We start from the raw sequence: 27,088 nt of genomic DNA, 5'->3' as shown, positions 1-27,088 counted from the left end.
AATTGTTGAGCTCCTCTTGCATCGCCACCACCCAATCCAAATCTTGTAGTGCTTCCTCTACCCTGTGTGGCTCAATAGAGGAAACAAAAGAGAAATGCTCACAAAAATGTGCAACACGAGATCGAGTGGTTACCCCATTATGAATGTCGCCGAGGATGGCGTCGACGGGGTGATCTCGTTGGATTGCTTGGTGGACTCTTGGGTGTGGCGGTTTTGGAACTTCATCCTCCTTGTCTTGATTATTTGAATCTCCCCCTTGATCATTGCCTTCATCTTGAGGTGGCTCATCTTTTTTATCTTCTTCTTCATCAACTTGAGCCTCATCCTCATCTTGAGTTGGTGGAGATGCTTGCGTGGAGGAGGATGGTTGATCTTGTGCATTTGGAGGCTCTTCGGATTCCTTAGGACACACATCCCCAATGGACATGTTCCTTAGCGCGATGCATAGAGCCTCTTCATCACCTATCTCATCAAGATCAACTTGCTCTACTTGAGAGCCGTTAGTCTCATCAAACACAACGTCACAAGAAACTTCAACTAGTCCTGTGGACTTGTTAAAGACTCTATATGCCCTTGTGTTTGAATCATATCCTAGTAAAAAACCTTCTACAGTCTTAGGAGCAAATTTAGATTTTCTACCTCTTTTAACAAGAATAAAGCATTTGCTACCAAAGACTCTAAAATATGAAATATTGGGCTTTTTACCGGTTAGGAGTTCGTATGATGTCTTCTTGAGGATTCGGTGTAGATACAATCGGTTGATGGCGTAGCGGGCGGTGTTGACCGCCTCGGCCCAAAACCGATCCGAAGTCTTGTACTCATCAAGCATGGTTCTTGCCATGTCCAATAGAGTTCTATTCTTCCTCTCCACTACACCATTTTGTTGTGGGGTGTAGGGAGAAGAGAACTCATGCTTGATGCCCTCCTCCTCAAGGAAGCCTTCAATTTGAGAGTTCTTGAACTCTGTCCCATTGTCGCTTCTAATTTTCTTGATCCTCAAGCCGAACTCATTTTGAGCCCGTCTCAAGAATCCTTTTAAGGTCTCTTGGGTATGAGATTTTTCCTGCAAAAAGAATACCCAAGTGAAGCGAGAATAATCATCCACAATAACTAGACAGTACTTACTCCCGCCGATGCTTATGTAAGCTATCGGGCCGAATAGATCCATGTGTAGGAGCTCAAGTGGCCTGTTAGTCGTCATGATGTTCTTATGTGGATGATGAACACCAACTTGCTTCCCTGCTTGGCATGCGCTACAAATCCTGTCTTTCTCAAAATGAACATTTGTTAATCCTAAAATGTGCTCTCCCTTTAGAAGCTTATGAAGATTCTTCATCCCAACATGGGCCAGTCGGCGGTGCCAGAGCCAACCCATGTTAGTCTTAGCAATTAAGCAAGTGTCGAGTTCAGCTCTATCAAAATCTACCAAGTATAGCTGACCCTCTAACACTCCCTTAAATGCTATTGAATCATCACTTCTTCTAAAGACAGTGACACCTACATCAGTAAAAAGACAGTTGTAGCCCATTTGACATAATTGAGATACAGAAAACAAATTGTAATCTAAAGAATCTACAAGAAAAACATTGGAAATTGAATGGTCAGGAGATATAGCAATTTTACCCAATCCTTTGACCAAACCTTGATTTCCATCCCCGAATGTGATAGCTCGTTGGGGATCTTGGTTTTTCTCGTAGGAGGAGAACATCTTCTTCTCCCCTGTCATGTGGTTTGTGCACCCGCTATCGATGATCCAACTTGAGCCCCCGGATGCATAAACCTACAAAACAAGTTTAGTTCTTGCTTTTAGGTACCCAAATGGTTTTGGGTCCTTTGACATTAGATACAAGAACTTTGGGTACCCAAACACAAGTCTTTGACCCCTTGTGCTTGCCCCCAACATATTTGGCAACTACCTTGTCGGATTTGTTAGTTAAAACATATGATGCATCAAGAGTCTTAAATGAAATGTTAGAATCGTTTGATGCACTAGGAGTTTTCTTCTTAGGCAATTTTGCATGGGTTGATTGCCTAGAACTAGATGTCTCACCCTTATACATGAAAGCATGATTAGGGCGAGAGTGAGACTTCCTAGAATGAATTCTCCTAATTTTGCTCTCGGGATAACCGGCAGGGTACAAAATGTAACCCTCGTTATCCTGAGGCATGGGAGCCTTGCCCTTGACAAAATTAGACAATCTTTTAGGAGGGGCATTAAGTTTGACATTGTCTCCCTTTTGGAAACCAATGCCATCCTTTATGCCAGGGCGTCTCCCACTATAGAGCATGCTTCTAGCAAATTTAAATTTTTCGTTTTCTAAGTCATGCTCGGCAATTTTTAGCATCCAATTTTGCTATATGATCATTTTGTTGTTTAATTAAAGCCATGTGATCATGAATAGCATTAATATTAATATCTTTACATCTAGTGCAAATGGAAGTATGCTCAACGGTAGATGTAGAGGGTTTGCAAGATTTTAATTCTACAACCTTAGCATGTAATATATCATTTTCACTTCTAAGGTTAGAAATAGTAACATTGCAAACATCAAAATCTTTAGCCTTAGCAATCAATTTTTCATTTTCATTTCTAAGGCTAGTGAGAGAATCATTCAATTTTTCAATCTTAGCAAGCAAGTTGGCATTATCATCTCTAAGATTGAGAATTGAATCATCATAAGCATTTGAATCAACCTTAGCAATTAAACTAGCATTTTCATTTCTAAGGTTGTTGATAATATCATGGCATGTGCTTAGCTCACTAGATAGTTTTTCACATTTTTCTACTTCTAGAGCGTAAGCATTTTTAACCTTGACATGCTTTTTGTTTTCCTTGATTAGGAAGTCCTCTTAGGTGTCCAAGAGTTCATCCTTTTCATGGATGACACTAATTAATTCATTTAATTTTTCTTTTTGTTGCATGTTTAGGTTGGCAAAAAGGGTACGCAAATTATCCTCTTCATCACTAGCATTATCATCACTAGAGGACTCATATTTAGTGGAGGATTTGGATTTCACCTTCTTATTTTTGCCGTCCTTTGCCATGAGGCACTTGTGGCCGACGTTGGGGAAGAGGAGTCCCTTGGTGACGGCGATGTTGGCGGCGTCCTCGTCGGAAGAGGAGTCGCTAGAGCTTTCATCGGAGTCCCATTCACGGCACACATGGGCATCACCTCCTCTCTTCTTGTGATACCTCTTCTTTTCTCTCCTTTTTCCCTTCTTGTCGTCGCCCCTGTCACTGTCACTAGATAGTGGACATTTTGCAATAAAATGACCGGGATTACCACACTTGTAGCACACTTTCTTGGAGCAGGGCTTGTAGTCCTTCCCCCTCCTTTGCTTGAGGATTTGGCGGAAGCTCTTGATGATGAGCGCCATCTCCTCATTGTCGAGCTTAGAGGTGTCGATTGGTTATCTACTTGATGTAGACTCCTCCTTCTTCTCCTCCGTTGCTTTGAATGCGACTGGTTGTGCTTCGGGCGTGGAGGGGTCATCTAGCTCGTTAATTTTCTTTGAGCCTTTGATCATCAATTCAAAGCTCACAAAATTCCCGATTACTTCCTCGGGAGTCATTAGTGTATATCTAGGATTACCACGAATTAATTGAACTTGAGTAGGGTTAAGGAAAACAAGTGATCTTAGAATAACCTTAACCACTTCATGGTCATCCCATTTTTTGCTCCCGAGGTTGCGTACTTGGTTCACCAAGGTTTTGAGCCGGTTGTACATGTCTTGTGGCTCCTCCCCTTGGCGAAGTCGGAAGCGACCGAGCTCCCCTTCGATCGTCTCCCGCTTGGTGATCTTGGTCACCTCATCTCCTTCGTGCGCGGTTTTTAGCACGTCCCAAATTTCCTTTGCGCTCTTCAACCCTTGCACCTTATTATACTCCTCTCGACTTAGAGAGGCGAGGAGTATAGTGGTGGCTTGGGAGTTGAAGTGCACGATTTAGGCTACTTCGTCCTCATCATAATCTTCATCCCCTACGGATGGTACTTGTATACCAAACTCAACAACATCCCATATACTTTTGTGGAGTGAGGTTAGGTGATATCGCATCATATCACTCCACCTAGCATAATCTTTACCATCAAATGTTGGTGGTTTGCCTAATGGGACGGAAAGTAAAGGCGTATGTTTAGGAATGCGAGGATAGCGTAGGGGGATCTTACTAAACTTCTTGCGCTCATGGCGCCTAGAAGTTACGGACGGCGTGTCGGAGCCAGAGGTGGATGGCGACGAGGTGTCGGTCTCGTAGTAGACCACTTTCCTCATCTTCTTCTTATTGTCACCGCTCCGACGCGACTTGTGTGAAGAGGATTCTTTTCCCTTCCCCTTGTTGCGGGACTCTCCTGATGGAGCTTTCCCGTGGCTTGTAGCGGGCTTCTCGCCTGTCACCATCTCCTTCTTAGCGTGATCTCCCGACATCACTTCGAGCGGTTAAGCTCTAATGAAGCACAGGGCTCTGATACCAATTGAAAGTCGCATAGAGGGGGGGTGAATAGGGCGAATCTGAAATTTACAAACTTAATCACAACTACAAGCCGGGTTAGCGTTAGAAATATAAACGAGTCCGAGAGAGAGGGCGCAAAACAAATCGTGGGCGAATAAAGAGCGAGACACGATGATTTGTTTTACCGAGGTTCGGTTCTTGCAAACCTACTCCCCGTTGAGGTGGTCACGAAGACCGGGTCTCTTTCAACCCTTTCTCTCTCTCAAACGGTCCCTCAGACCGAGTGAGCTTCTCTTCTCAATCAAACGAAACACTAAGTTCCCGCAAGGACCACCACACAATTGGTGTCTCTTGCCTTGGTTACAATTGAGTAGATCGTAAGAAGAATGAGAAAGAAAAGAAGCAATCCAAGCGCAAGAGCTCAAATGTACACAACAAATCACTCTCTCTAATCACTAAAGCTTTGTGTGGAGTTGGGAGAGGATTTGATCTCTTTGGTGTGTCTTGTATTGAATGCTAGCTCTTGTAAGGTGTTGAAGAGTGGAAAACTTGGATGACTTGAATGTGGAGGTGGTTGGGGTATTTATAGCCCCAACCACCAAACTTGATCGTTGGTGGAGGCTGCTGTCGACGGGCGCACCGGACAGTCCGGTGCGCCACCGGACACTGTCCGGTGCGCCACCGGACACTGTCCGGTGCGCCAGCCACGTCACCTGGCTGTTGGGTTCCGACCGTTGGAGCTCTGACTTGTGGGCCCGCCTGGCTGTCCGGTGGTGCACCGGACAGGCCCTGTAGGCTGTCCGGTGTGCCACCCGCGCGTGCTCTGCTCCTCTGCGCGCGCAGGCGCGCATTTAATGCGTTGCAGTCGACCGTTGAACGCGAAGTAGCCGTTGCTCTGCTGTCACACCGGACAGTCCGGTGTGCACCGGACAGTCCGGTGAATTATAGCGGAGCGGATTCCCGAAGCTGGCGAGTTCAGAGTTGCTCTCCCTTGGGGCACCGGACACTGTCCGGTGGTGCACCGGACAGTCCGGTGAATTGTAGCGGAGCTCCTCTGAAAATTCTCGAAGGTGAAGAGTTGGGCGTCGAGTTCCCAGGTGCACCGGGCAGTCCGGTGCGCCAGACCAGGGTGCCATTCGGGTTGCCTTTTGCTCTCTTGTTTAAACCCTTTTCTTGGTCTTTTTATTGGCTTATTGTGAACCTTTGGCACCTGTAGAACTTATAGACTAGAGCAAACTAGTTAGTCCAATTATTTGTGTTGGGCAATTGAACCACCAAAATCATTTAGGAAATAGGTGTAAGCCTAATTCCCTTTCACCTACAACTACAACTTCTGGCACCTCCCATAGGTGAAGGCAAATGTTATACTGCTAAAACCGTAAGGGCATGAGAACCTACACTTGAGTGGTCCCTGGAAAAAGGTTGACAGTACCTCTTACACAGGTAACTGAGGGGTTATAATTATTTCGTTAAGTATTTGTTTTCGGTGCTATAATGTAATGAGTATAGCTGACCTGTGTTTTTTCCAAGGTAGTATTTACTATGAAGTGCAGTTTGCAACCCGGTTTATTGTCTATAATATTATATCCATCTAACTGTATGCTTATTTTTATGCTATCAAGCAAACCAAAAAAGTTGTCATACAGCTCGTTTTCTTCGACACTATAAATCTTGTACTGTTAATATCTTTTGGTTATGAAATAATGATAGAGATTGATGTCCTACAAAAGCTTACAAGAAATGATATTGCAGGCGAATAGTAAGTTATACATTCTCGCATTATGAAAACAAGGAAATAAGTTCTATGCATTAAATTGTGGGCTTTCTTAAAAACTATGTTGTTGTTGTAATGGAGGAAAGTTACATGCTTATGTGTTTTGCAGTTGTGTTCAAATATGGAACTGGTTTGACTATCATAGCCTTGTAGTGTAAGTATAAAGACTTGTACTGATCTGTTTTTACCATTGGAATAGCCTGGTTTGCCGCTCTTGCAGCAATATATGTCTCAGTTTGAGAAATTAGCTATGGAGCTCATGCCAAAATTGGGAGAACACTTTGTTGAAGAAATGATAAACCCAAGCATGTATGGAAGCCGGTGGTTTATCACAGTTTTCTCGTGTTCCTTCCCATTTCATCTAACTCTTAGAGTTTTGTAAGCAAGATATTTGGATGCTCTACTTTTTCTGTAGCTGATCCTACATCTTGTATAGTCTAGCATTTCGTTCTTTCTTGGACCATCCGTTTATTTAACGGAAGATAGGAGTGGATAGAGACTTCTCGGATTAGAATATGTTATTCCATTAAAAAGGTCTACTTGTGATATATAAAAACTATAGCAACGCACAATCATCTAATTATATTTATATTTTTTGAGGTATGTAAACATCCACTTTTAGTGATGCTAATAAAAAGTGTCGAATAACAATTAGTGTTTTTACATATCAATGTATTTTATCATAGTGCTTCCACATTTTAATGTATCTTAACATTACATGTTGACTCCGTAGCAACGCACGGACATACACCTAGTATATATATATATATATATACACACACGATTGCACAAAACCATGGTCATGTTCTGTGTGCCATCCATCTGCTTCTGTGACACATGCGTACAATCCAGATTATTGCTCGATCAGTAGCATCTAAATAATGATCACATGGGATGCAATGCAAGCCGAGCACAGCGTGCATATAGCCTGGATTAGATTCGTGTACGCATGTTCGGATGTTCCATTCATTTACCAGTTCACGGATTAACTCTCTCTCCAGGTCGATAGATCAAGGGAGTGTACAATACAAATGACCCTTTTACTACTATTACATTACTAGCTAGTACTAAACATGAAAGCGCACGTGTATAAATAAATAAATAAATACAGCCAGCGCGATCCAACGAGCAGGGGAGGGAGGCCGGAGGGGGGACTGGGGAGCGACTGGTGCGGACGGACGGACGGGCGGACAGGCAGGCACCGCGCGCGCTTGTCCGCGCGGCGGGAGCGAGCGCGCCGGCTGGCCTTGCAAGCCATTCGAGAACCAATCATGATGGGCGGCCGAGGTGGCGGGGAGGAGGAGGGGGTGGCGGACGGCGGCCGGCATGGGCGGAGGACGAACGTCGGCGGCGGCGGAGGGGAGGACAGCAGGGACGAGGGGTGGCGGCGGTGGTCGGTGCTGGTGGCGACGGTGTGGATCCAGGCGCTGACGGGGACCAACTTCGACTTCTCGGCCTACTCGTCGGCGCTCAAGTCGTCGCTGGGTGTCTCGCAGGAGGCGCTCAACTGCCTGGCCACGGCGTCGGACCTGGGCAAGGCGCTGGGGTGGTCGTCGGGCCTGGCGCTGCTCCACATGCCGCTCCATGCCGTTCTCATGGTCTCCGCCGCGATGGGGCTCGCCGCCTACGCCGTGCAGTACTACTGCCTGGCGTTCGCCGGCGGCCCTGCTGCGGGAGCGGGAGCGTCGTCGTCCGTGGCCGTCCCCTACCCTCTGGTACGTCATACGCGACGCGCGTGTCGTCGTCATCGCTTGCCGGCGTTAAATTTGTTTGTATTATGTAGTAATACTCTCGCTCGCTACGCTACCCTACGCTAGGTGCGGCTACGGCGTGTCAAGCTCATGTTCGAGTTCGACTCGATCGTTGCCGAGCCAAATAAATAAATGAATTATTTGCTAAAATCCAACTGTCTGAATTTTAGTTTTGATTCAAACGATGGTTGGTTAGTGATCATGCTCGATTCGATCGTTGTCGAGCCGTTGTAGTCAGGCAGGCAGTGTGTGTAAAGATTTGCTAACGAATATTGCTTGAATTCATCTTAAAAAAAGTTTAGACACCTCCCAGTTTTCTTAGAAAATCCAGGGGAAGGACCGAGCGAAAGTGACGTGACATGAGAAAGTGATTACTAGACATATATATACACCATAAGTATCCAGCAATAAGTTAAGATCCTCCTCCATCAAATCAACAACAACAAACCAACCAACAAGTACACTTCAAATCCAGTCTAAAGGTCTGAATTGAATGTTATCTGCAACCAGCTGAACTCTGCTTTCCTCCTGCCAGTCTGCCTCTGCTCCATCTCTCAAGCAGTGACCACATACTATTCCATCAACTGGCATCAATGCATGCATCAACATCCGCCTATATTAAACAAGCAAACTAAAAAGAAGCCTTTAAGGGACTAATAGTATCTAGTACTACAGAAGATAGGTAGGTTGTTCTCAGCCACTTCTAAACAAATCTGCCATCAGCATCCTCACCGGCATCACACACGCCTACGGCAAACACACATCGCAATCACAATCAGCTAGATACCACGACATCGGCATCCTCACCGGCATCACACACGCCTACGGCATGCCATTCCAGCCTCACAAGTCACAGCTGCATCATCCACCTACTACAAAACTAGACTTCTTTGACACCTTCATTCAAGGAGCAGCATGAGAAATATATGACATATAAGACACAAATTTGAATCACAGAGTTTAACATCACAACATCACGCTGCCGTTACAGACTATATATATCCGCAGATGCATGATCAAACCATATATATACACAACAGCCCCCCTTTCAAGCACATTTATTAGACCTTGAAAGTAAAAAAGAAAAAAGAAAGATGCACTGCCTTGTAGTCGTACAATGCATTTTATATCATACAGGACTCGATATACAAATCAAATCCTGTGGTTTTCAGTAGGCAACCTCTATCAGAACACAACCTGTCTTCACTCTTGACAGACTGATTGCAAACACTATCGTCAAATAGTCAAATGCATTTAAGTCAAGATAAAAAGACAACAGAGGTTAAACTGTCAAGACTCAATACAACAGCATGCAATTTACTCATATTGAACTTAATTATTTGACCAAATTCTGATTCATATGTTGCCCCTGCTGCAGGTGTTCTTGGTCTGCTTGATAGCAGGGTGCAGCATCTGCTGGTTCAACACGGTCTGCTTCGTTCTCTGCATCCGCAGCTTCTCTGCGAGCAACCGCTCCCTAGCCCTCTCCCTCTCAATAAGCTTCAACGGACTCAGCGCTGCCTTCTACACTCTCTTTGCGAATGCCCTCTCCCCTTTCTCCCCAGCTGTCTACCTCCTCCTCAATGCAATCCTCCCTCTTGGTGTCTCTGTTCTTGCACTCCCAGCGATCCTCCTCTGCCACCAAAATGACGGCCATGTCCAAAGTGCGCCCAGGCATGACGGGCGTGTCTTCCTCGGTCTCTACATCCTCGCATTCATCACCGGCATATATCTGGTGGTCTTTGGATCTTTCACCGCGACCAGCTCTACTGCATGGGTCATCCTCACAGGTGCCATGGTCCTCCTCGCCCTTCCTTTCATCATCCCTGCCTGCTCCAGTTGCTCATATGTGGATACAGATGGCCCTGACCCTGCATCGCCACTAAACCATGATGACCCACATAAGCCACTCCTAATAAGTAACAATCATCAGATGGAGTCCAATGCCATGATGCAAAATCCAAAGGAGAACCAGATGCAGGGCAATTGTTGTGGAACAGTGATGGGCAAGGGCCGCCTGGCGACACTCGGTGAAGAACACAGTGCAAAAAAGCTCATTCGGTGTGTGGACTTTTGGCTCTACTACACAGCCTACTTCTGTGGAGCCACTGTTGGCCTGGTATACAGCAACAACTTGGGGCAGATTGCGCAGTCATTGAACCAGCAGTCACAGCTCACCATGCTCCTTGCTGTCTACTCATCCTGCTCCTTCTTCGGTCGTCTTCTCTCTGCACTACCTGACCTTCACAGGTATCTGTTTTGCTTTATATACATGCATATATCTGATCATATAACATGCTTCCTAACTAAAATTTGTATACAGGAAGATGTCACTTGCTCGCACAGGGTGGCTTGCTGCTGCATTGGTCCCCATGCCAATGGCCTTTTTCCTTATGTGGAAGCAACAAGATGGAAGCACCCTGGTAGCAGGAACAGCACTAATTGGTCTAAGCTCAGGGTTCATCTTTGCTGCAGCAGTGTCAGTGACCTCCGAGCTCTTTGGACCCAATAGTGTTGGGGTGAATCACAACATTCTTATTACCAATATCCCGCTTGGCTCACTCCTCTATGGGCAGATTGCTGCCATGGTATACGATGCAAATGGCCAAAAGATGACAGTAGTGGATAACCGCACTGGCATTGTTGACACCATGACTGTGTGCATGGGGGTGAAGTGCTACTCAACCACTTTCTTCGTGTGGGCTTGCATCACATTTCTGGGGTTAGCATCAAGCATAGTTCTATTCATACGAACAAAGTCAGCTTATGACACTGCTGCTAGTCGGTCAAGTTGTAAGCACCTTCACCAAGTTTCCAGTTAGTAGTTAACAGAGAAATTTACTGTTGAAATCACGGTTAGCTTGTACAAAATTTTGGTTAGTTCTAGCTGAAATGGGTCACATACAATACGTGAAATGAAGAGCTTGTACAAAAAGGATCACATTCATATTATTTCATCTGAGGGTTACAACTGAGGATGTGAATGCAAATACTTGACAGAACAAATCCTTGAATGATACCATAGAGCAGTAATTAACAGCTTTATAGCTGAAACGTTAAAGTACAGAACGAACAAGTTTGCCCAGGACAGCATGAAATCAGTTTAGACTGTTGTTGCCAGTTGAATTGTACGCCAAATGATCCACACTGTTTTTTATGTAACACTTATAATGACTTACAGTATGCAGGACTTCAGTATTGAATCTAGCTAGCTAGCATTTCAGCTTTCTGCCTAAAATGAAATGTAATAACTTCTCCTTCAGTCTGTGCCATGGAGATACTGATACTTCAAATAGGGGTGCTGTAAGTTATTCAAGCACCACAAAATGACACAGGCAGTTTCTAAATTTTACAAGAATGCCTGGGGCGTACTACTCAGGTGAGCCATAACTGAAAAAGCTTAACTGAGGAATCCACAGAGCATTCAACTATTGTAAGGAGAAGCATACAACTTTCACCCATTCCTATACCCAGAATTTGCTGTTTAATGTTAATATATCATAAAAAACAAGCGAAACTAGTCTGATAGTGTACAATTTTTCCCTCGATTTTTTCCTCCCGTGAAAAAAACAGTTTATAGCTGTTTCACATAGCCCTTCAGCGTCTTGCGGAAGGTACCATCCAGGCATCCAGCCCTTTTAGAGAAGTATATAAAAAAATGTAGATTGTTCACTAAATACAGAAGATTGACACTAACAGTACCTCATTCATGGGTCTACGGATGGGGGACACAGACACTCGACAGGACACATAAATCTTGACTATTTCTTTTGTTGTTCTTGTTCATCATGCTTGTGCCATGGATTGAGGGCTTCTCTCATAGCTTGGGCCTCTGGACTGCTTTCCCAAGCTCGTTTTTCTGACTCCAAGACAGTTACCTTCTCATCTGTAGCATAGAACCATAGAGAAAAATATGTTAAAAAGATGCATTCTGATGCGGCAGTGAAAATAGAGAAAACTAAATGAACTCGACACGATGAATGGTACTAGGTAACTTGCCTTGAATTATTTATGTGGCCACCAAAGTAACAAATATTTGGATTGTTATTGATGAGAAGATGCATTGAACAGCCCGATTTTTATAGTTATTTGAGGTAATTTAGGAGCACTTACAACTTACATATGATTTATGGGATGTTTGGTTTCTAGGGACTAATTTTTAGTCCCACCATTTTATTCCATTTTAGTCTATAAATTGCCACATGCTGCTTAATGCTAGATTTAGGTACTGAATTCGGATGACAGCGAAAGTGCAAGTGCCAATTGGAACAAGGAGAATACAGAATAGCAATGCTGCAGCAGAATATTTCGCAATCTGACTAACGGTACGTCGGTAGCTACAGACAAAAAAATATGGAGACTAAATATATTGCTCTCACATGAACCGCACATGATTCGTCCAAGTATAATCATGATTAGAAATCTCAAAGAAACAACAAGGTGGGATTGGATGCCGAGCAGGTAGGGGGTGAGCGGAGAAAGAAGCGTACAGAAGCCCGTGTGGATCATGAAGAGCTCCATGGCGGCGCCAATGGAGGCCCCTACCGCCGCGATCTTCAGGTACCAACCCGCGAATCTCATATGTCCCTCCCCAAGCAAATCCTCAGAGGCAGGGAGGCAGAGGCGGCCGGAGCGAGCTGAGCCGACGGCGGCGGCGGCTTTGATGAGGTTGTCGAGCGACAGGGCCATGGCCCAGTGAAAGCCAAAAAAATCCTGACCGTTCAGGCCAAATGAATATGATCGACGAGCAGGATCAATTCGTTTCCTTTGCTGCCCAAACAAAAATGGGGCTCACGGCCCACCGAGCCCAAAAGGCAGGCCCGCATCGCGTTCGATTTCCAACCAATCACACTCCGACCACTGTGACCACACGCTCGCGCGCCCATGGCGGCGACCTCGCCGACGCCGACGCTGGCGAAGCCTGCAGCCGCCGCGCACGCCCGAGCCCCGTCCGCGGGTCCCAGACGTGTCTCCTTGACCTCCTGCCGCTGCCACCGCCGCCGCTCTACTCCGTCTCGGTGGAGGAGTCTCCCACGATGCAGTCGCCGTGGTGGGAAGCCGGTCGTCACAGAGGTCATCGACGCGGCGGCACCGGATAAGGGGCCAGAGACTGGGAGCAAGGGAGAGGAAGAGAAGGAGGCCGTAGCGGGGCGCGGGGCGCCGGGGTGGCTCAGGCTTGACGGGGTTGCAGCGGACATCCTCGCCATCGCCGCGCCTGCCGTGCTCGCGCTCGCCGCGGACCCCATCACGGCGCTCGTCGACACTGCCTTCGTCGGGCATATCGGTAACCCAGTACTCTGAGCTTTGTAATCCAGTGCATTTATCCATTTCAAACATAGAATCATCCCATACCTTGCTCAGCTCTTACTCTGCCACTGCAATGTAAAATCCGGTTATCCTTCGTGTTACATGGTGATGTGGAATTTTAGCTGCTCTTGGCCTAGATAACAAAATTGGGAACAGACCGGTTTTAGTAAAAATTAAGGAGTCAACCTTTTCACCCATTTGATGAGTTAGAGTCTCTTCTCAGGTTCAGCTCAACTTGCGGCTGTTGGTGCATCTACTTCCATATTCAATTTGGTATCCAAGCTGTTTAATGTGCCGCTACTTAATGTCACAACATCCTTTGTTGCTGAGCAGCAGGCAAAGGATGGCAATTCGAACACTGGAGGTGAAAGTAAGCAAATCAAGATTCCCATTTGTTTTCTGAAAGCTCTGTTGTTTGCATTACACTGATTAGTGTTTAGTTCTCACCTAGGAGATGAATTTTTGACGCCACTAGAGAAGGCAAGGCAACCAAAGAAGGTTCTTCCGGCAGTGTCAACATCCTTGGCTCTAGCTGCTGGCATTGGATTACTGGAAATGGTAGCTCTGATTGTTGGATCTGGGACCCTGATGAACATCATTGGTATTCCTGTTGTACGTAAAACCAATTTATTCTCTTGCTCAGGTTTCTAGGATCTATTTCTTCTCTTCAACTTGATGTTGGCACTGGGTGTTAGTATTCTTTAGGGTGTTTCATGTATGTTTGGTTTTCTATGTGTTTAAGTGCTTTAGGTGCCATTTGATGCATCATTGTGCCTAAGTCACTACTCATAATGAAATCTCTTAAGTGCTTTCACCTTATTGTATGAATCTAGTGGGGAACCTTTCCACCAACATTTTCATATAATGTCACACATTTGTTACTGCAAAAATCCTATAGCAAAATAGCACTTATAGAATATTTACTTTTTACTGTTTCGTGGTGGGTGGACTTCTTGAATTTAGTCTATCAAACCAGGTCTGCATGGTCTGTTAACTCAAAATTTTCTGACTTTAAGGTTTCGTAATGTAGCAACTGTTCTAAATTATTCTTAATGACAGCTTCTCTGATTAATTCCCTATACTCTTGCAGTTTTCTTTTAAAACATTTTTTGCTGAAAAAGTTTTTCTCTTTACTGTCAACACAGGATTCACCAATGCGAGCACCAGCAGAACAGTTTCTTACACTGAGGGCACTTGGTGCTCCACCGATCATAGTGGCACTTGCAGCTCAGGGTGCATTTCGTGGATTTCTGGATACGAGGACACCATTGTATGCTGTGGGTATGTCTTTGCTTGTTCATTTTGACAAAATATTGTAACACATAACATTGTCTTTTTTTTTTCATCTCTAATTGCTTTCACCTTGCTATTTAAATGCATATTCTTTTGTTGTAACTAATTTTTATTTCTAATCAGGCTAATCTATGTAATTGATTCAAAATGATCAAGTAAGGATCTGATAGTCTGATGCTTACAGGTGCTGGCAACCTATTAAATGCATTACTTGATGTGGTACTTATTTTTCCACTTGGTCTAGGAGTAAGTGGTGCTGCACTGGCCACCGTGACCTCTGAGTATGTTGATGCCATCATATTCTTATAAATAAAATAATATTTTCTTATTTGGAGTATCTTTGCCTCTGTTGTTATTATTATCTAACTTGTAATTATTGAAAGTATTTATATTTTTTGTCTACATGTACTTAGGTACTTGACAGCAATCATCCTCCTTTGGAAGTTGAATGATGAAGTAGATCTATTGTCATGGAATATAATTGAGGATGGAGTCATCCGCTACCTGAAATCTGGTTGGTCAATATCTCTCATGTGCATATCCAAGAATTTTCATCTTATGTTTTTTTTGCCTAATTATAAGAATTTATTGATTCAACACCGATAGACTTCATGAATTCAACTTATTTTGATAGTTATCGTGTTAAGCAACCTAACTTGCATCTTAGTGTAACTGATCTTTATGATAGCCACTTGAATTTGAACGATTTTCAGGTGGTCTACTAATTGGCAGGACAATTGCAGTATTCTTGACACTGACACTAGCTACATCCCTGGCTGCAAGGGAAGGGCCTGTTCCAATGGCGGGCTATGAGATATGCTTGCAAGTGTGGTTAACAATTTCTCTGCTCAATGATGCTCTAGCCCTTGCTGGCCAGGTCTGCAAAATTACTGGAATGGAATTTTCATCGAACTCGTTGCCTGTATATCTGCTTGTGAAGTATCTCTAATTTGCGCAGGCTCTACTTGCCAGCGAATATGCAAAAGGGAATTACAAGCAAGCCCGCACGGTTTTATACAGAGTCCTGCAGGTTAAGAAGTCATTTCTTGGAAATAGTTCGGAGATGCCTCCAGTTTATCCTTCTCCTTAATGGGCTGATACTGTTCCTTTTTCCTTGTAGGTTGGTGGTGTGACTGGTTTTGTCCTTGCTGCTTCCTTATTTGTTGGATTTGGATCTTTGTCCTTGCTGTTTACAGATGATCCAGCAGTTTTAGATGTTGCACGGTCTGGAGTGTGGGTAAGAACATGCTCCAGAAATGAGAAGTTTGCAGTTAATTTCTGAAGAAATGTACAGAGATTTATGTTCCCAGTTGTTGGACTTTTGCAGTTTGTCACCATTTCTCAGCCGGTGAATGCTATTGCATTCGTGGCTGATGGGCTCTACTATGGTGTTTCTGACTTTGCCTATGCTGCATATTCCACGGTTCTGATTCATAATCCTACTCTGTCGCATTATTATGTCAACGATACTATCACACATTATCATGTCATCAATTATCACTTCAACACAACTTTGCCATCCTAATCGTGTCAAATCTTTGTTGTTTCAGTTTTTTGCGGGAGCGGTCTCATCAATATTCCTACTATTAGCTGCTCCTAATTATGGTCTCGGTGGCATATGGGCTGGTCTTACTCTATTTATGAGTTTGCGTGCAGTTGCTGGGTTCTGGAGGTAGTAATAAATGATCCCTTTGTTCATCTCTGATTTATTTATTTATTTTCATTTTTTAGGAGCCAATTCAGTGAGGAAAAGGGAATATTCCTGTACTGGAATCTTGAACAGAAGCAGCATGAAGTCTTAAATTTTAAAAGCGGTCTTTTATTTTTGTTTTTTTTTCAGGTTAGGGAGCAAAGGTGGACCTTGGAATGTTATCTTATCTGGTCAGATAGTAAGTAAAACAAAGATATGACCAGATTCGATTGTTCAATTGATCTCCCACCGCTAGCAGGTCGGTAGCAAGAAATGTGCATCCTGCTGCAGGTCATATATAGCTGACAAGCAATATATAGCAAAAAATGTGCATCCTGCGTGACAGGGAGCTGATGCATCTCTGTGGAAGATATACGCTTGTAGTTGGTGTTGGATAGCTGGGCTATCTTGTGGCTGTTGTAGGGGCTCACAGCTTTCAACTGTGTTGTACCATATACTGTATAAGAAAGATCTGTTCAGTTATAACGAAAGAAAGAAAACTGGCTTCAAATAGAATACAAAAGGCTGTGTAACGAAAGAAAGAAAGCCGAGTTCAAATAGAAAATCCCTTCATGTAAATTTCGTTCTGGAAATCCTCCTTTTGAATGAAGCTTTATCCAACATTCTAGGATTGGTAAATCCGGTAATCATTTGTGGCATTATGTAACTCAATGATGGTCAGAAATATAATAATCTGAGTTGGTTTTTCCGATATGCATCATAATCGGACATTGTATATTTGCTACGAATTTGGGTGAACCCCCAGCTTCAGACAAAAGTAATGTGATAAAAGAAAAGGAAAGAAATACAGAAAAAGATTAAAGGGGGACAACATTCTAGGATTGGTAAATCTGGTAATCATATTTGGCATTATGTAACTCAGTGATGGTCAGAAATATAATAATCTGAGTTGGTTCTTTTAATATGCATCATAATCGGACATTGTATATTTGCTACGAATTTGGGTGAATCCCCACAAAATTAATGTTATAAAAGAAAAGGAAAAAAATACAGAAAGGAGGAAAATATAAAAAAATACGCCCACCGTGGGGCTCGAACCCACGACCACAAGGTTAAGAGCCTTGCGCTCTACCAACTGAGCTAGACGGGCATTTCTGATGGTGGCATTTACGATTAGTTATTACTGCTTTGTTTAGATATCAGTCTTTTTTACCTTGGCATAATGACCAAGGGAATAGTGGCTTGATTACGAACTATTTACTTCATCCATCGGTATGTACACCCCACGTAAATAGATCGTATCTTAAAAGCTATCTGTAAATGTAAAAAAAAACATAAGAGGTGTATCTTAACGAAGGAACATCTCTAACACAGTTCTCTAATTTAGATACAATTAAATACATACAACCCATATAAATGAACCGTATCTTAAGAGTTCTAATGAATAAAATACAAGACTTAGATATGTTGGAATGTATGTACAAATTTCTTAGATGTATCTAGTGCTTAGAGAAACGCAATAGTATTTAGACTGTACATATCCTTAGAGGAGCTCCAATAGTTATGTATAATTGTACTACCTAAATCCTTGATTTACCAAGTTCTCAAATAATATAGAAAGTAAAAAAAACTAGTCTGCTCCAATAATTCTCTATATACTACTTTCTAAAGCAGTTAGAATTTGCTATGTCAGCTTGAGTGGGACCGGCCAATCTCAGATGGATCTGAATTTTGTGACATCGTCAGCAAGACGTCGTTAGCGACGAGCCGACGACAGCTTCACCTGGTGAGCTACGATGGGGGGTTTGATCGTGTGCATCGAGCCAAATGCGTAGATGAATGGGTTGTTTAATCATCTACATGCGTACTTGTTTAATCATTACAGATTCGTGTGTATTGCTGGTGGCTACATGCACAATTGTTTAATAATTTTAGATTCGTGTGCATTGCTGGTTGAACTGGATCTGCACATCTGCATGCACAATTGTTTAGTTGTTTAATCAGCGACAATACACTGTGTTTAATCGGATATGTAGGTAGATGAGGCGCGAAATAGTCCCGCGCTGTGTTTTCGGTGTAGAAATGGCGTACCAAAGTGTTTCGTCAGTAGCTCCCAGGTTCCTAAACGTAAGAAGTAAATTGGATTTAATAAGAACTTTGTAAATTTACAAAGTAGGTTTACGTGACTGTTGGAGAGGTATTTTTAAACAGTTTCTTAAATCTGTGATTTAGGAAGTTATTTACATAACTACTTCCTGCTGTTTTTTCACGACATGTTCGATACCGCGACCCTTTAATGTGGTGGGCCAACAACCGTGAAATCCTTAAATATCGCATGCAACGGGAAGCGAGATAGGCTTACATGCATACAGAGTTGAACGTCAGGAGTACCTAGAAAGAGTGAAAGACTATCATATCTGAATTTCTCAGATTTGAAAAAAAAACTATCATAGGGCGTGTTCGGCTGGCTGCAAGCCGACACTGTTGCAGCTGTTTGGACTGCTGCAGCTGCAATCCATAGAGAGAAAAATACTGTAGAAGCCGCAGCCGCAGCCGGATTGCAGCCGCAGCAAGCCGCAGCGAACAAGCTGATATATGAATGGAGGGAGTAGAACACAGTTTACTGATTGCGCTATAAGACTAATATTTCTATTACTACTGCATATAAAACTATTTTAAGTATATGAGATACTAAAGATAATGATTATATTGTTAAAATTCTTAGTAATTACCTCGGAGCTGCTTTTTGACAATGTAGTAAAAATAATATGCTCCTTTAGTTGTGGAGCAGAGTTCATTTAATTATCGCTACCTTTGCTATTATCACTTCCTGCTGCCTCGCATGAGTAACCGTGGATTGTGGGCGATTTCTGTTGTTACCCTAAAAAAGTTGAAAGTTATTGTTTTCTTTATCCTAATGTCAACTATTTATTGCTGGCTGTTGAAGGCTAAAATGAGCCTTGCGGACGGTCCGGCCCTGAGGTCGGACGGTCCGCGGTGGCGGCGCGGACGGTCCGCGCGCGCGCAGAGTCAGTTAGGGTTCCTAGTTTCTCGCGGGATTTGTTGCCTAAAACCGCGGGATTAACTCGGGAAACAGTTGGAAACGGATCCAGACCTCCCCCTTTATATAGATGAAGGGCTACGGCCGATTGAAGCCCCCAACAATCGAACAAATCAAGTCTATTTCTCGTTTTTACCTTACGCATTAGGAATAGTTCTAGTCTAGTTCTAGGTTAGCCTCTCAATCCTCAAATCCTCCGCTTCTCTTCGACTCTACGTCGATTAGAAGAGTCTAGGTCGGCCTGTCGAGCCTAGACAACTCCTAGGATCTCTCCTCCCCGACGGGGTCCCTCCCGGGAGCGAGATCCAGGCGCCGCCGGCGACCTTTCGCCGCCCCCTGCGCACGCGCGGACCGTCCGGCCCTAGGGCGCGGACCGTCCGGCCGTCAGGCAGGGAACGCCAGCCTCTGTTCTAGGTCGCGGACCTTCCGGACCCTGGTTGCGGACCGTCCGCGCCTGTGTAGAGAGCACCGCCGCCTCACGCCAGGTCGCGGACCGTCCGGCCCTGTGCCGCGGACCGTCCGCGCCTGACCAGAGAGCACTGCCGCTGGTTCTTTTGAAGTGTTTGACGCCTCCAAAAAGGTGTCAACATACTTTTTGGCGACTCCGCTGGGGAAGGTGTTTAGATCTACTAAAAATCAGGACCTCAAATGGCCGGTTCTAAAGATCACACTGATATCTCCCCGGACAATATCCTGAAGCCGGCTGTTGAAAGTCTGACGGCCGATGAGCAACAGCAATACGAGGACTACATGCGTCAAGCGAGGGAGAAATTCTTATCACAATACACGGTGGATCGCCACCAGAAAGTTGTCAAACATGGAGAAACCGACGTCGCATCTCTTCTATCTTCGCTTCAAGTCCCCAACGTAAGTAAACCCGACGACATCCAATTTATTAAACAGTATGTAGATCATCAGCAGAATCAAATGAAACAACAGATTGGAGGGTTAGAAGAGTCAATTAGAAAATTAACGCATACGTTGGAGAAGTCTGTTGCTCCTAGTTTTCCATCATATGAGACTAGTAACAGGATATCTATGTCTAATACATCGGCAACAAATGGGGATTTGCAGACCCAACCATTATATGGTATGCCGATGAACTCATATCCAGGGCAAGTACCACCGCCGCCATCCCTGCTTGGCAGATCGGCACCCCTGAATACGGTCGGACCGTCCGAGCTTCTGCCCGGACCATCCGGCCCATACGCGGACCGTCCGGCTTGCTCTGCCGGACAGTCCGGGGCCGCCCTAGGACCGCCGCCGTCCCTGTTTGGCAGATCGGCGAACCTGGACGCGGTCAGACCGTCCGAGATGCTACCCGGACCGTCCGACCCTTACGCGGACCGTCCGGCTTTCTATGCCGGACAGTCCGGGGCCGTACCGGGACTACCGCGTGGCGCCCCAATAATGGCGAGCACGACCGGCCAGTTGGATGTACCACCGTACAAACCGGATACACATATGCGGAACCTGCTGTTGCACACCATGCACCAAATTATTACACACCACAACAGCAGTATATTTCGCCTTCTACATATTTAAACCATAATGCACCATATAATCACAGACCGATCAACACTATCGATCGGTCACGGCAAGAAGGTCGGTATACTAATACCCGACCGAATGAGCCCCACAGCCCAGGATCCGGTGGTCTACCACCGGGTGCAATGGAAAAAATTAGGGAAGAGATGACTGAACTATTTCGAGATAAGTTCGGAGTTAATGTAGCCAGAGTAGGGCAATCATACCAAAAGCCATATAATCACCGGTTTGACACTGTCCCATATCCACAAGGGGCAAGGATACCAGAATTTTCTAAGTTTTCTGGTGAGAATGGGAGAAGCACATACGAACACATAGGCCAGTTCCTAGCACACCTAGGCGAATTGGCTGATGGAGAAGCATTTCGTGTTCGGTTATTTTCTTTATCGCTTACTGGTACTGCTTTTGCATGGTACGCCGCCCTGCCTCCTAATTCCATTAATTCTTGGAATGAGTTAGAAAATAAATTTCATGAACATTTCTTTGCTGGGGAATATGAATTAGGATTAGCTGACTTAGCTTCAGTCCGACAAGGACGCGAAGAATCGGTTAATGATTATATCCGGAGGTTCCGGGACACTAGAAACCGATGCTTTCGGATCCATGTCGCAGACAAAGAGCTAGCAGGGTTAGCTTTTAATGGGTTGCTATCCTACTTAAGAGACAAATTAGATGGGACCCAGTTCTTTTCGATAGCCCAGCTACATCAGCGGGCTTTAGCCTGTGAAAGCTGATTTAAAGAGACATCAAAATCGGCCGCCCGTACTATACATCTAATAGAGCGTGATAGTTTAGATGATGAATCCGCAGATGTATATACCGCTGAGTTTATTTGGCCAACAAAGGCCAAATCTTCAGCATGCTCTTCCTTACAGCCGGTTCAAAAGAATCGGCAAGAAGAGATTAAATTTACCTTTAATGTTGCCAAATGCGATAAGATATTTGATGAGCTACTTAAAAATGGCAACATTAAATTAACTCATACTATCCCTCCTATAGATGAATTAAAGAGACGTGCTTATTGTAAGTGGCATAATTCTTTTTCTCATGCCACCAATGACTGTAATGTTTTTCGTCGACAGGTACAATCGGCCATAAATGAGGGCCGATTGGCTTTTCAGGAAATGCAAGTGGACACACAACCATTTCCTGTTAATACAATAGATATCGCATGCAAAAAGATCTTAGTTCGGCCCGAAATGACCAATAAAGGCAAAAGCAAAGACATCATCATTGGTAGTCCTCGCACGTCGAATATATCACAAAAGGAGATTGTTCGAAAGGCTCCGGACAATAAGGCTAAAAAGTCCGGAGGCACCGGGGGGCAGGCACAATTAATGAGTCAAGCACAACAGCCTGTCCTGAGCATCACGGACGATCTGGCACCTACGAGCGGACGGTCCGGTGTTCAGATAGACGGTTCGGCTAACTCTGCCGGACAGTCCGCCTATGCCCAAAGGCGTCAGCCTCCACACAAAACCTTAAAAGGGAAGGAGACACAACGGCGAAGCACAAATGGTCGGCTGATCAAAGCTGACTCTACTGTTGATCAGTTGCTCTCCAAAAATGCTAGCAAAAAGACCATTCCACGTGATCGGTCAACAAAGAAACCCCGGTCACCTACTAAAACGAAACGGCCGAACAAAATGGCCCAAAAGGCGACGCGACAAGCATCGTCTGTTCATCCTATGAGACCAGGGTACTTTCCACCCATTTATTCATCGTCGGTATATTGTCCTACCCAAATGTGGAATAACATGGTGATGAATGCATGGTACATGTATAGTCCCTTTGTCTATCCAGGCTGGGGGACACCTCCATTCTATTCATTTTGATCCATTAATGAAATGGTCATGGCCGAGAAAGATACAATCCAAAACGGCCTTTATACATTGGTGCTTTATTGAATGATCTCTATTTTGAAAAGCCGATGACTTACATCAGGTTTAGTTCATATGCTTTTGGTTCGTCAACCTTCACCAAAAGGCAGGGGGGCATATGTTGAAGGCTAAAATGAGCCTTGCGGACGGTCCGCGCGCGCGCAGAGTCAGTTAGGGTTCCTAGTTTCTCGCGGGATTTGTTGCCTAAAACCGCGGGATTAACTCGGGAAACAGTTGGAAACGGATCCAGACCTCCCCCTTTATATAGATGAAGGGCTACGGCCGATTGAAGCCCCCAACAATCGAACAAATCAAGTCTATTTCTCGTTTTTACCTTACGCATTAGGAATAGTTCTAGTCTAGTTCTAGGTTAGCCTCTCAATCCTCAAATCCTCCGCTTCTCTTCGATTCTACGTCGATTAGAAGAGTCTAGGTCGGCCTGCCGAGCCTAGACAACTCCTAGGATCTCTCCTCCCCGACGGGGTCCCTCCCGGGAGCGAGATCCAGGCGCCGCCGGCGACCTTTCGCCGCCCCCTGCGCACGCGCGGACCGTCCGGCCCTAGGGCGCGGACCGTCCGGCCATCAGGCAGGGAACGCCAGCCTCTGTTCTAGGTCGCGGACCTTCCGGACCCTGGTTGCGGACCGTCCGCGCCTGTGTAGAGAGCACCGCCGCTGGTTCTTTTGAAGTATTTGACGCCTCCAAAAAGGTGTCAACACTGGCAAAAGTTTTAAATAAGTTTAGTGCAGCTTGTAGTATTTTTCTCTCTCTCGAACATGCAGAATAACTATGTATCATTATATTAAAAAGGGAAACAAAGAAAGGTCTGACGCCTATAGAAACAGCCAAAAGAGAGAATGGGGAGGGGGGCACCAAGCTAAATCTAAGGCCACAAGCTTTTAAGGGCAGTTGCCAGGCTAAACCCCACAAGCTTTTGAATATTCTGCAGCTTGTAGTATTGTTTCTTCTGAAAGAATTCAGTTAATATTGTCATAGATGACCTATCATCACAATAATAAGCAACACAAAAGAGATATACCTAATAATATCCCTTTTTTCAATATTCACTATGCTAATATCCTCGTGCATTGAGTGTTTTTGTCTTGCGTTTGACGTTTGGTTTCACTTTCAGGTACATGTCCAAACATTGGTTGTACCGGAGAATGTATGATTTTGAATACACCATTTTGTTGGTTTGATTTCTAACACATACCTATAGATGATGTACATTGTCCCCAAAAAAAATTGAGATGCAAAATCCTCTTCTAAAACTTCATACACGGATAATGCAAAAATTGGAGCAAACTCTATTTTTATTGGTTCAATATACTATATAGTAGTAGCAGCAGCAAATAGCCCTAGCTAGCAAGCAAGGTACATTATTTAAGCAAATTACATTGTAATAGACTAATACTAGCACGGAGGTACATTAATCCAGTATGGCGGTATGCGCACGATCTCCATATCTTCTTGGTCGTGAACCTGGACAATCTCCATGGACTGCTCCTGAATATCATAGATGCAGAGATTCCTGTGGCCAGCTACTAAGTGGCCTAGAAAGCAGAGGGTGTTCCCTTTCAGGTTATTCGTGCTTGCAGAGCACCAAGTTGACATGTTGGTGCCCGTCAGGAGGAAAGCCCTGTCGCCAATATCATCCACCCGGTGCCAGGCCACGGGTTCCTCATCACAGATTTCCTCCATCTTGAAGATATGAGCGGCGCTAATGTTGCTGGGATCAAAATCGACATAAGCTCATCCATGGACTCCACCAAGTGGATGGAGGCAGAGCACACGCCCTCGGGAAACTTGAGGTTGAACTATTCAGAGACATCAAACTCGTAAAACTCCACGGTGGGAGTATGGACATGGAAATCGAAGTCAAAGACGCCCATCAAGTCTTGGTTTGATTCTGTGAAGCGAAAATACAGCCTCCCTCCCAGCGCGGCGACATCGTCGACAACATTCTTGGTGGGCGTGGAGGGAGTGCGGAACTCCTCGGGGAAGTAGTGGTCGCCATTTGTAAATCGTAGTTGGAACTAAATAGCCAATCCCCCCTTATCTAGTGTCACAAGCAACCACCCGGATCTGTCCTATGTGGGTTCTATGTGTGCGAGTTCATGAGACAAAATGGACAATACATCACAAACCCTAAACCCTAAACTCACAGGGGGGGTTCAGGTGGGCCGTGGCATACCCTAAGCTAGGTCCACCAAGACCCCACCTAGGCCCTATTTATTTCAGAAGCTCGAGCGTTTCTTTGTGTTGAGACTTCCCTCCGTCGTCCGAGAAGCGCATGCGAGTGCGGCTGTGTCGCTGTGAGCCCCACGCCAACGCACCACTAGTGCCAGAACGCCCTCGCTCCTATGTCTGTCTAGCTCCCGTCGCTGCCTCTCCTAGGCCTAGAGCCCACCGCCACCATCTAGACCTATCAGCTAGCATCTGTCGTCGAGAATCGTCGGCGTCGTGCCCAGCCTTGCGCCGGAGCGTCCAGGTGCGGGCCGTCGCTCGCCTAGCGCCCACGCGACAACACCTCGCCTAGCTGCTAGTACAACCCCTCGGCATGTGCAGACTGTAGGTTTGCTCATCTCCTTCCCTACAACAGCGATCTTCGATCCTCAATTTCTAAGGTTGCTATTGTGAAAGGGAATTAGGCTTACACCTAGTTCCTAAGTAATTTTGGTGGTTGAATTGTCCAACACAAATCTTTGGACTAACTAGTTTGTTCTAGTGTATAAGTCATACAGGTGTCAAAGGTTCACAACATAGCCAATAAAATGACCAAGTGTTGGGTTCAACAAAAGGGCAAAGAGCCAACCGAAGGCCCTCTGGTCTGGGCGCACCGGACTGTCCGGTGTGCCACCGGACAGTGTCCGGTGCACCACCGGACAGTGTCCGGTGCACCAGGGGACTCCAGCTCGAACTCGCCACCTTCGGGAATTTCCAGGGGCTCTCGCGCTATAATTCACCGGACTGTCCGGTGTACACCGGACAGTGTCCGGTGCGCCATGGAGAAGCGGCCTCAGGAACTCTTCAGCTTCGGGAAAAGCCAACGGCTCGTCCGCTATAATTCACCGGACATGTCCGGTGTGCACCGGACTGTCCGGTGTGACTCCAGCGCAACGGCTATCCCGCGCCAACGGCTACCTGCAGAGGCATTAAATGCGCCGCAGCGCGCGCAGACGTCAGGTTTGCCCATACTGGCGCACCGGACAATGAACAGGAGCTGTCCGGTGCGCCACCGGACATCAAGGGTGGCCCACAAGTCAGAACTCCAACGGTCAGATTCCAACGGCACTGATGACGTGGCAGGGGCACCGGACATGTCCGGTGTGCACCGGACTGTCCGGTGCGCCATCGAGCAGACTGGCTCCACAACGGCCACATTTGGTGGTTGGGGCTATAAATACCCCAACCACCCCACATTCATTGCAATCCAAGTTTTCCACTTCTCAACCACTTACAAGAGCTAGGCATTCAATTCTAGACACATTCAAAGAGATCAAATCCTCTCCAATTCCACACAAAACCCTAGTGACTAGAGAGAGTGATTTGCCGTGTTCTTTTGAGCTCTTGCGCTTGGATCGCATTCTTTCTTTCTCTTGTGCTCTTGTGATCAACACTCAATTGTAACCGAGGCAAGAGGCACCAATTGTGTGGTGGCCCTTGCGGGGAAGTTTTGTTCCCGGTTGATTGAGAAGAAGGAAAGCTCACTCGGTCCGAGGGACCGTTTGAGAGAGGGAAGGGTTGAAAGAGACCCGGCCTTTGTGGCCTCCTCAACGGGGAGTAGGTTTGCAAGAACCGAACCTCGGTAAAACAAATCCACGTGTCACTCTCCGTATTTGCTTGCGATTTGTTTTGCGCCCTCTCTTGCGGACTCATTTATTATTACTAACGCTAACCCCGGCTTGTAGTTGTGATTATTTTTGTAAATTTCAGTTTCGCCCTATTCACCCCCCCTCTAGGCGACTATCAATTGGTATCAGAGCCCGGTGCTTCATTAGAGCCTAACCGCTCGAAGTGATGTCGGGAGATCACGCCAAGAAGGAGATGGAGACCGGCGACGACAAGCCCACTACAAGCCAAGGGAGCACTTCATCTTCATCGGAAGAGTCCCGCACCAAGAGAAGAGAGAAGAAAAAGAAATCCTCCAAGCGGAAGGAGAAAAGATCTTCCTCTTCTCACCATAAGGAGAAGAAGGAAAAATCTTCTCACAAGCCGCATCGGAGTGGGGACAAGCACAAAAGGATGAGGAAGGTGGTCTTCTACGAGACTGACACTTCATCGACCTCCACCTCCGGCTCCGACGCGGCGTCCGTCACTTCTAAACGCCAAGAGCGTAAGAAGTATAGTAAGATCCCCCTACGCTACCCTCGCA

The 27,088-nt window shown here is 45.4% G+C and overlaps 3 protein-coding genes, 1 non-coding gene and 1 pseudogene across 5 annotated transcripts; 2 read left to right on the top strand and 3 right to left on the bottom strand.

Moving 5' to 3' along the window:
* The first annotated feature begins 7,535 nt into the window (after positions 1–7,535).
* On the top strand, positions 7,536–10,944 carry LOC112543451 (uncharacterized). Its single transcript, NM_001363634.1, has 3 exons — positions 7,536–7,939; positions 9,354–10,225; positions 10,299–10,944. Exons 1-3 carry the CDS (start codon positions 7,799–7,801, stop codon positions 10,795–10,797), a joined length of 1,512 nt encoding a protein of 503 aa, NP_001350563.1. The 5' UTR covers positions 7,536–7,798; the 3' UTR covers positions 10,798–10,944.
* A 507-nt stretch (positions 10,945–11,451) lies between these two features.
* On the bottom strand, positions 11,452–12,558 carry LOC100278222 (uncharacterized). The gene is made up of 2 exons (NM_001363633.1): positions 12,466–12,558; positions 11,452–11,861 (listed from the first exon to the last, which is right to left on the bottom strand). The coding sequence occupies exons 1-2, from the start codon at positions 12,554–12,556 to the stop codon at positions 11,737–11,739; spliced, it is 216 nt and encodes a 71-aa protein (NP_001350562.1). The 5' UTR covers positions 12,557–12,558; the 3' UTR covers positions 11,452–11,736.
* Positions 12,559–12,782: 224 nt separating this feature from the next.
* LOC100501783 (uncharacterized) lies at positions 12,783–16,804 on the top strand. 2 transcript variants are annotated; one of them, NM_001401287.1, is made up of 12 exons: positions 12,783–13,259; positions 13,506–13,652; positions 13,734–13,894; positions 14,428–14,563; positions 14,760–14,856; positions 14,989–15,089; positions 15,289–15,452; positions 15,534–15,605; positions 15,696–15,812; positions 15,903–15,998; positions 16,126–16,247; positions 16,416–16,804. In NM_001401287.1, the coding sequence occupies exons 1-12, from the start codon at positions 12,860–12,862 to the stop codon at positions 16,483–16,485; spliced, it is 1,683 nt and encodes a 560-aa protein (NP_001388216.1). In that variant the 5' UTR covers positions 12,783–12,859; the 3' UTR covers positions 16,486–16,804. The 2 variants fall into 2 exon arrangements, with proteins under 2 accessions (NP_001388216.1, NP_001183370.1); NM_001196441.1 differs by having other exon boundaries at positions 12,828–13,259; positions 13,723–13,894.
* Positions 16,805–17,303: 499 nt separating this feature from the next.
* Positions 17,304–17,376, bottom strand: TRNAK-CUU (transfer RNA lysine (anticodon CUU)). Its single transcript has one exon. It is a non-coding gene; the product is annotated as a tRNA-Lys (tRNA).
* A 6,632-nt stretch (positions 17,377–24,008) lies between these two features.
* LOC111590859 (uncharacterized) lies at positions 24,009–25,132 on the bottom strand (annotated as a pseudogene).
* Positions 25,133–27,088: the final 1,956 nt, after the last annotated feature.

The sequence above is a fragment of the Zea mays genome, chromosome 2, assembly GCF_902167145.1.
Source record: "Zea mays cultivar B73 chromosome 2, Zm-B73-REFERENCE-NAM-5.0, whole genome shotgun sequence".
NCBI lineage: Eukaryota > Viridiplantae > Streptophyta > Magnoliopsida > Poales > Poaceae > Zea > Zea mays.
This window is presented reverse-complemented; position numbering and strand designations above follow the sequence as displayed.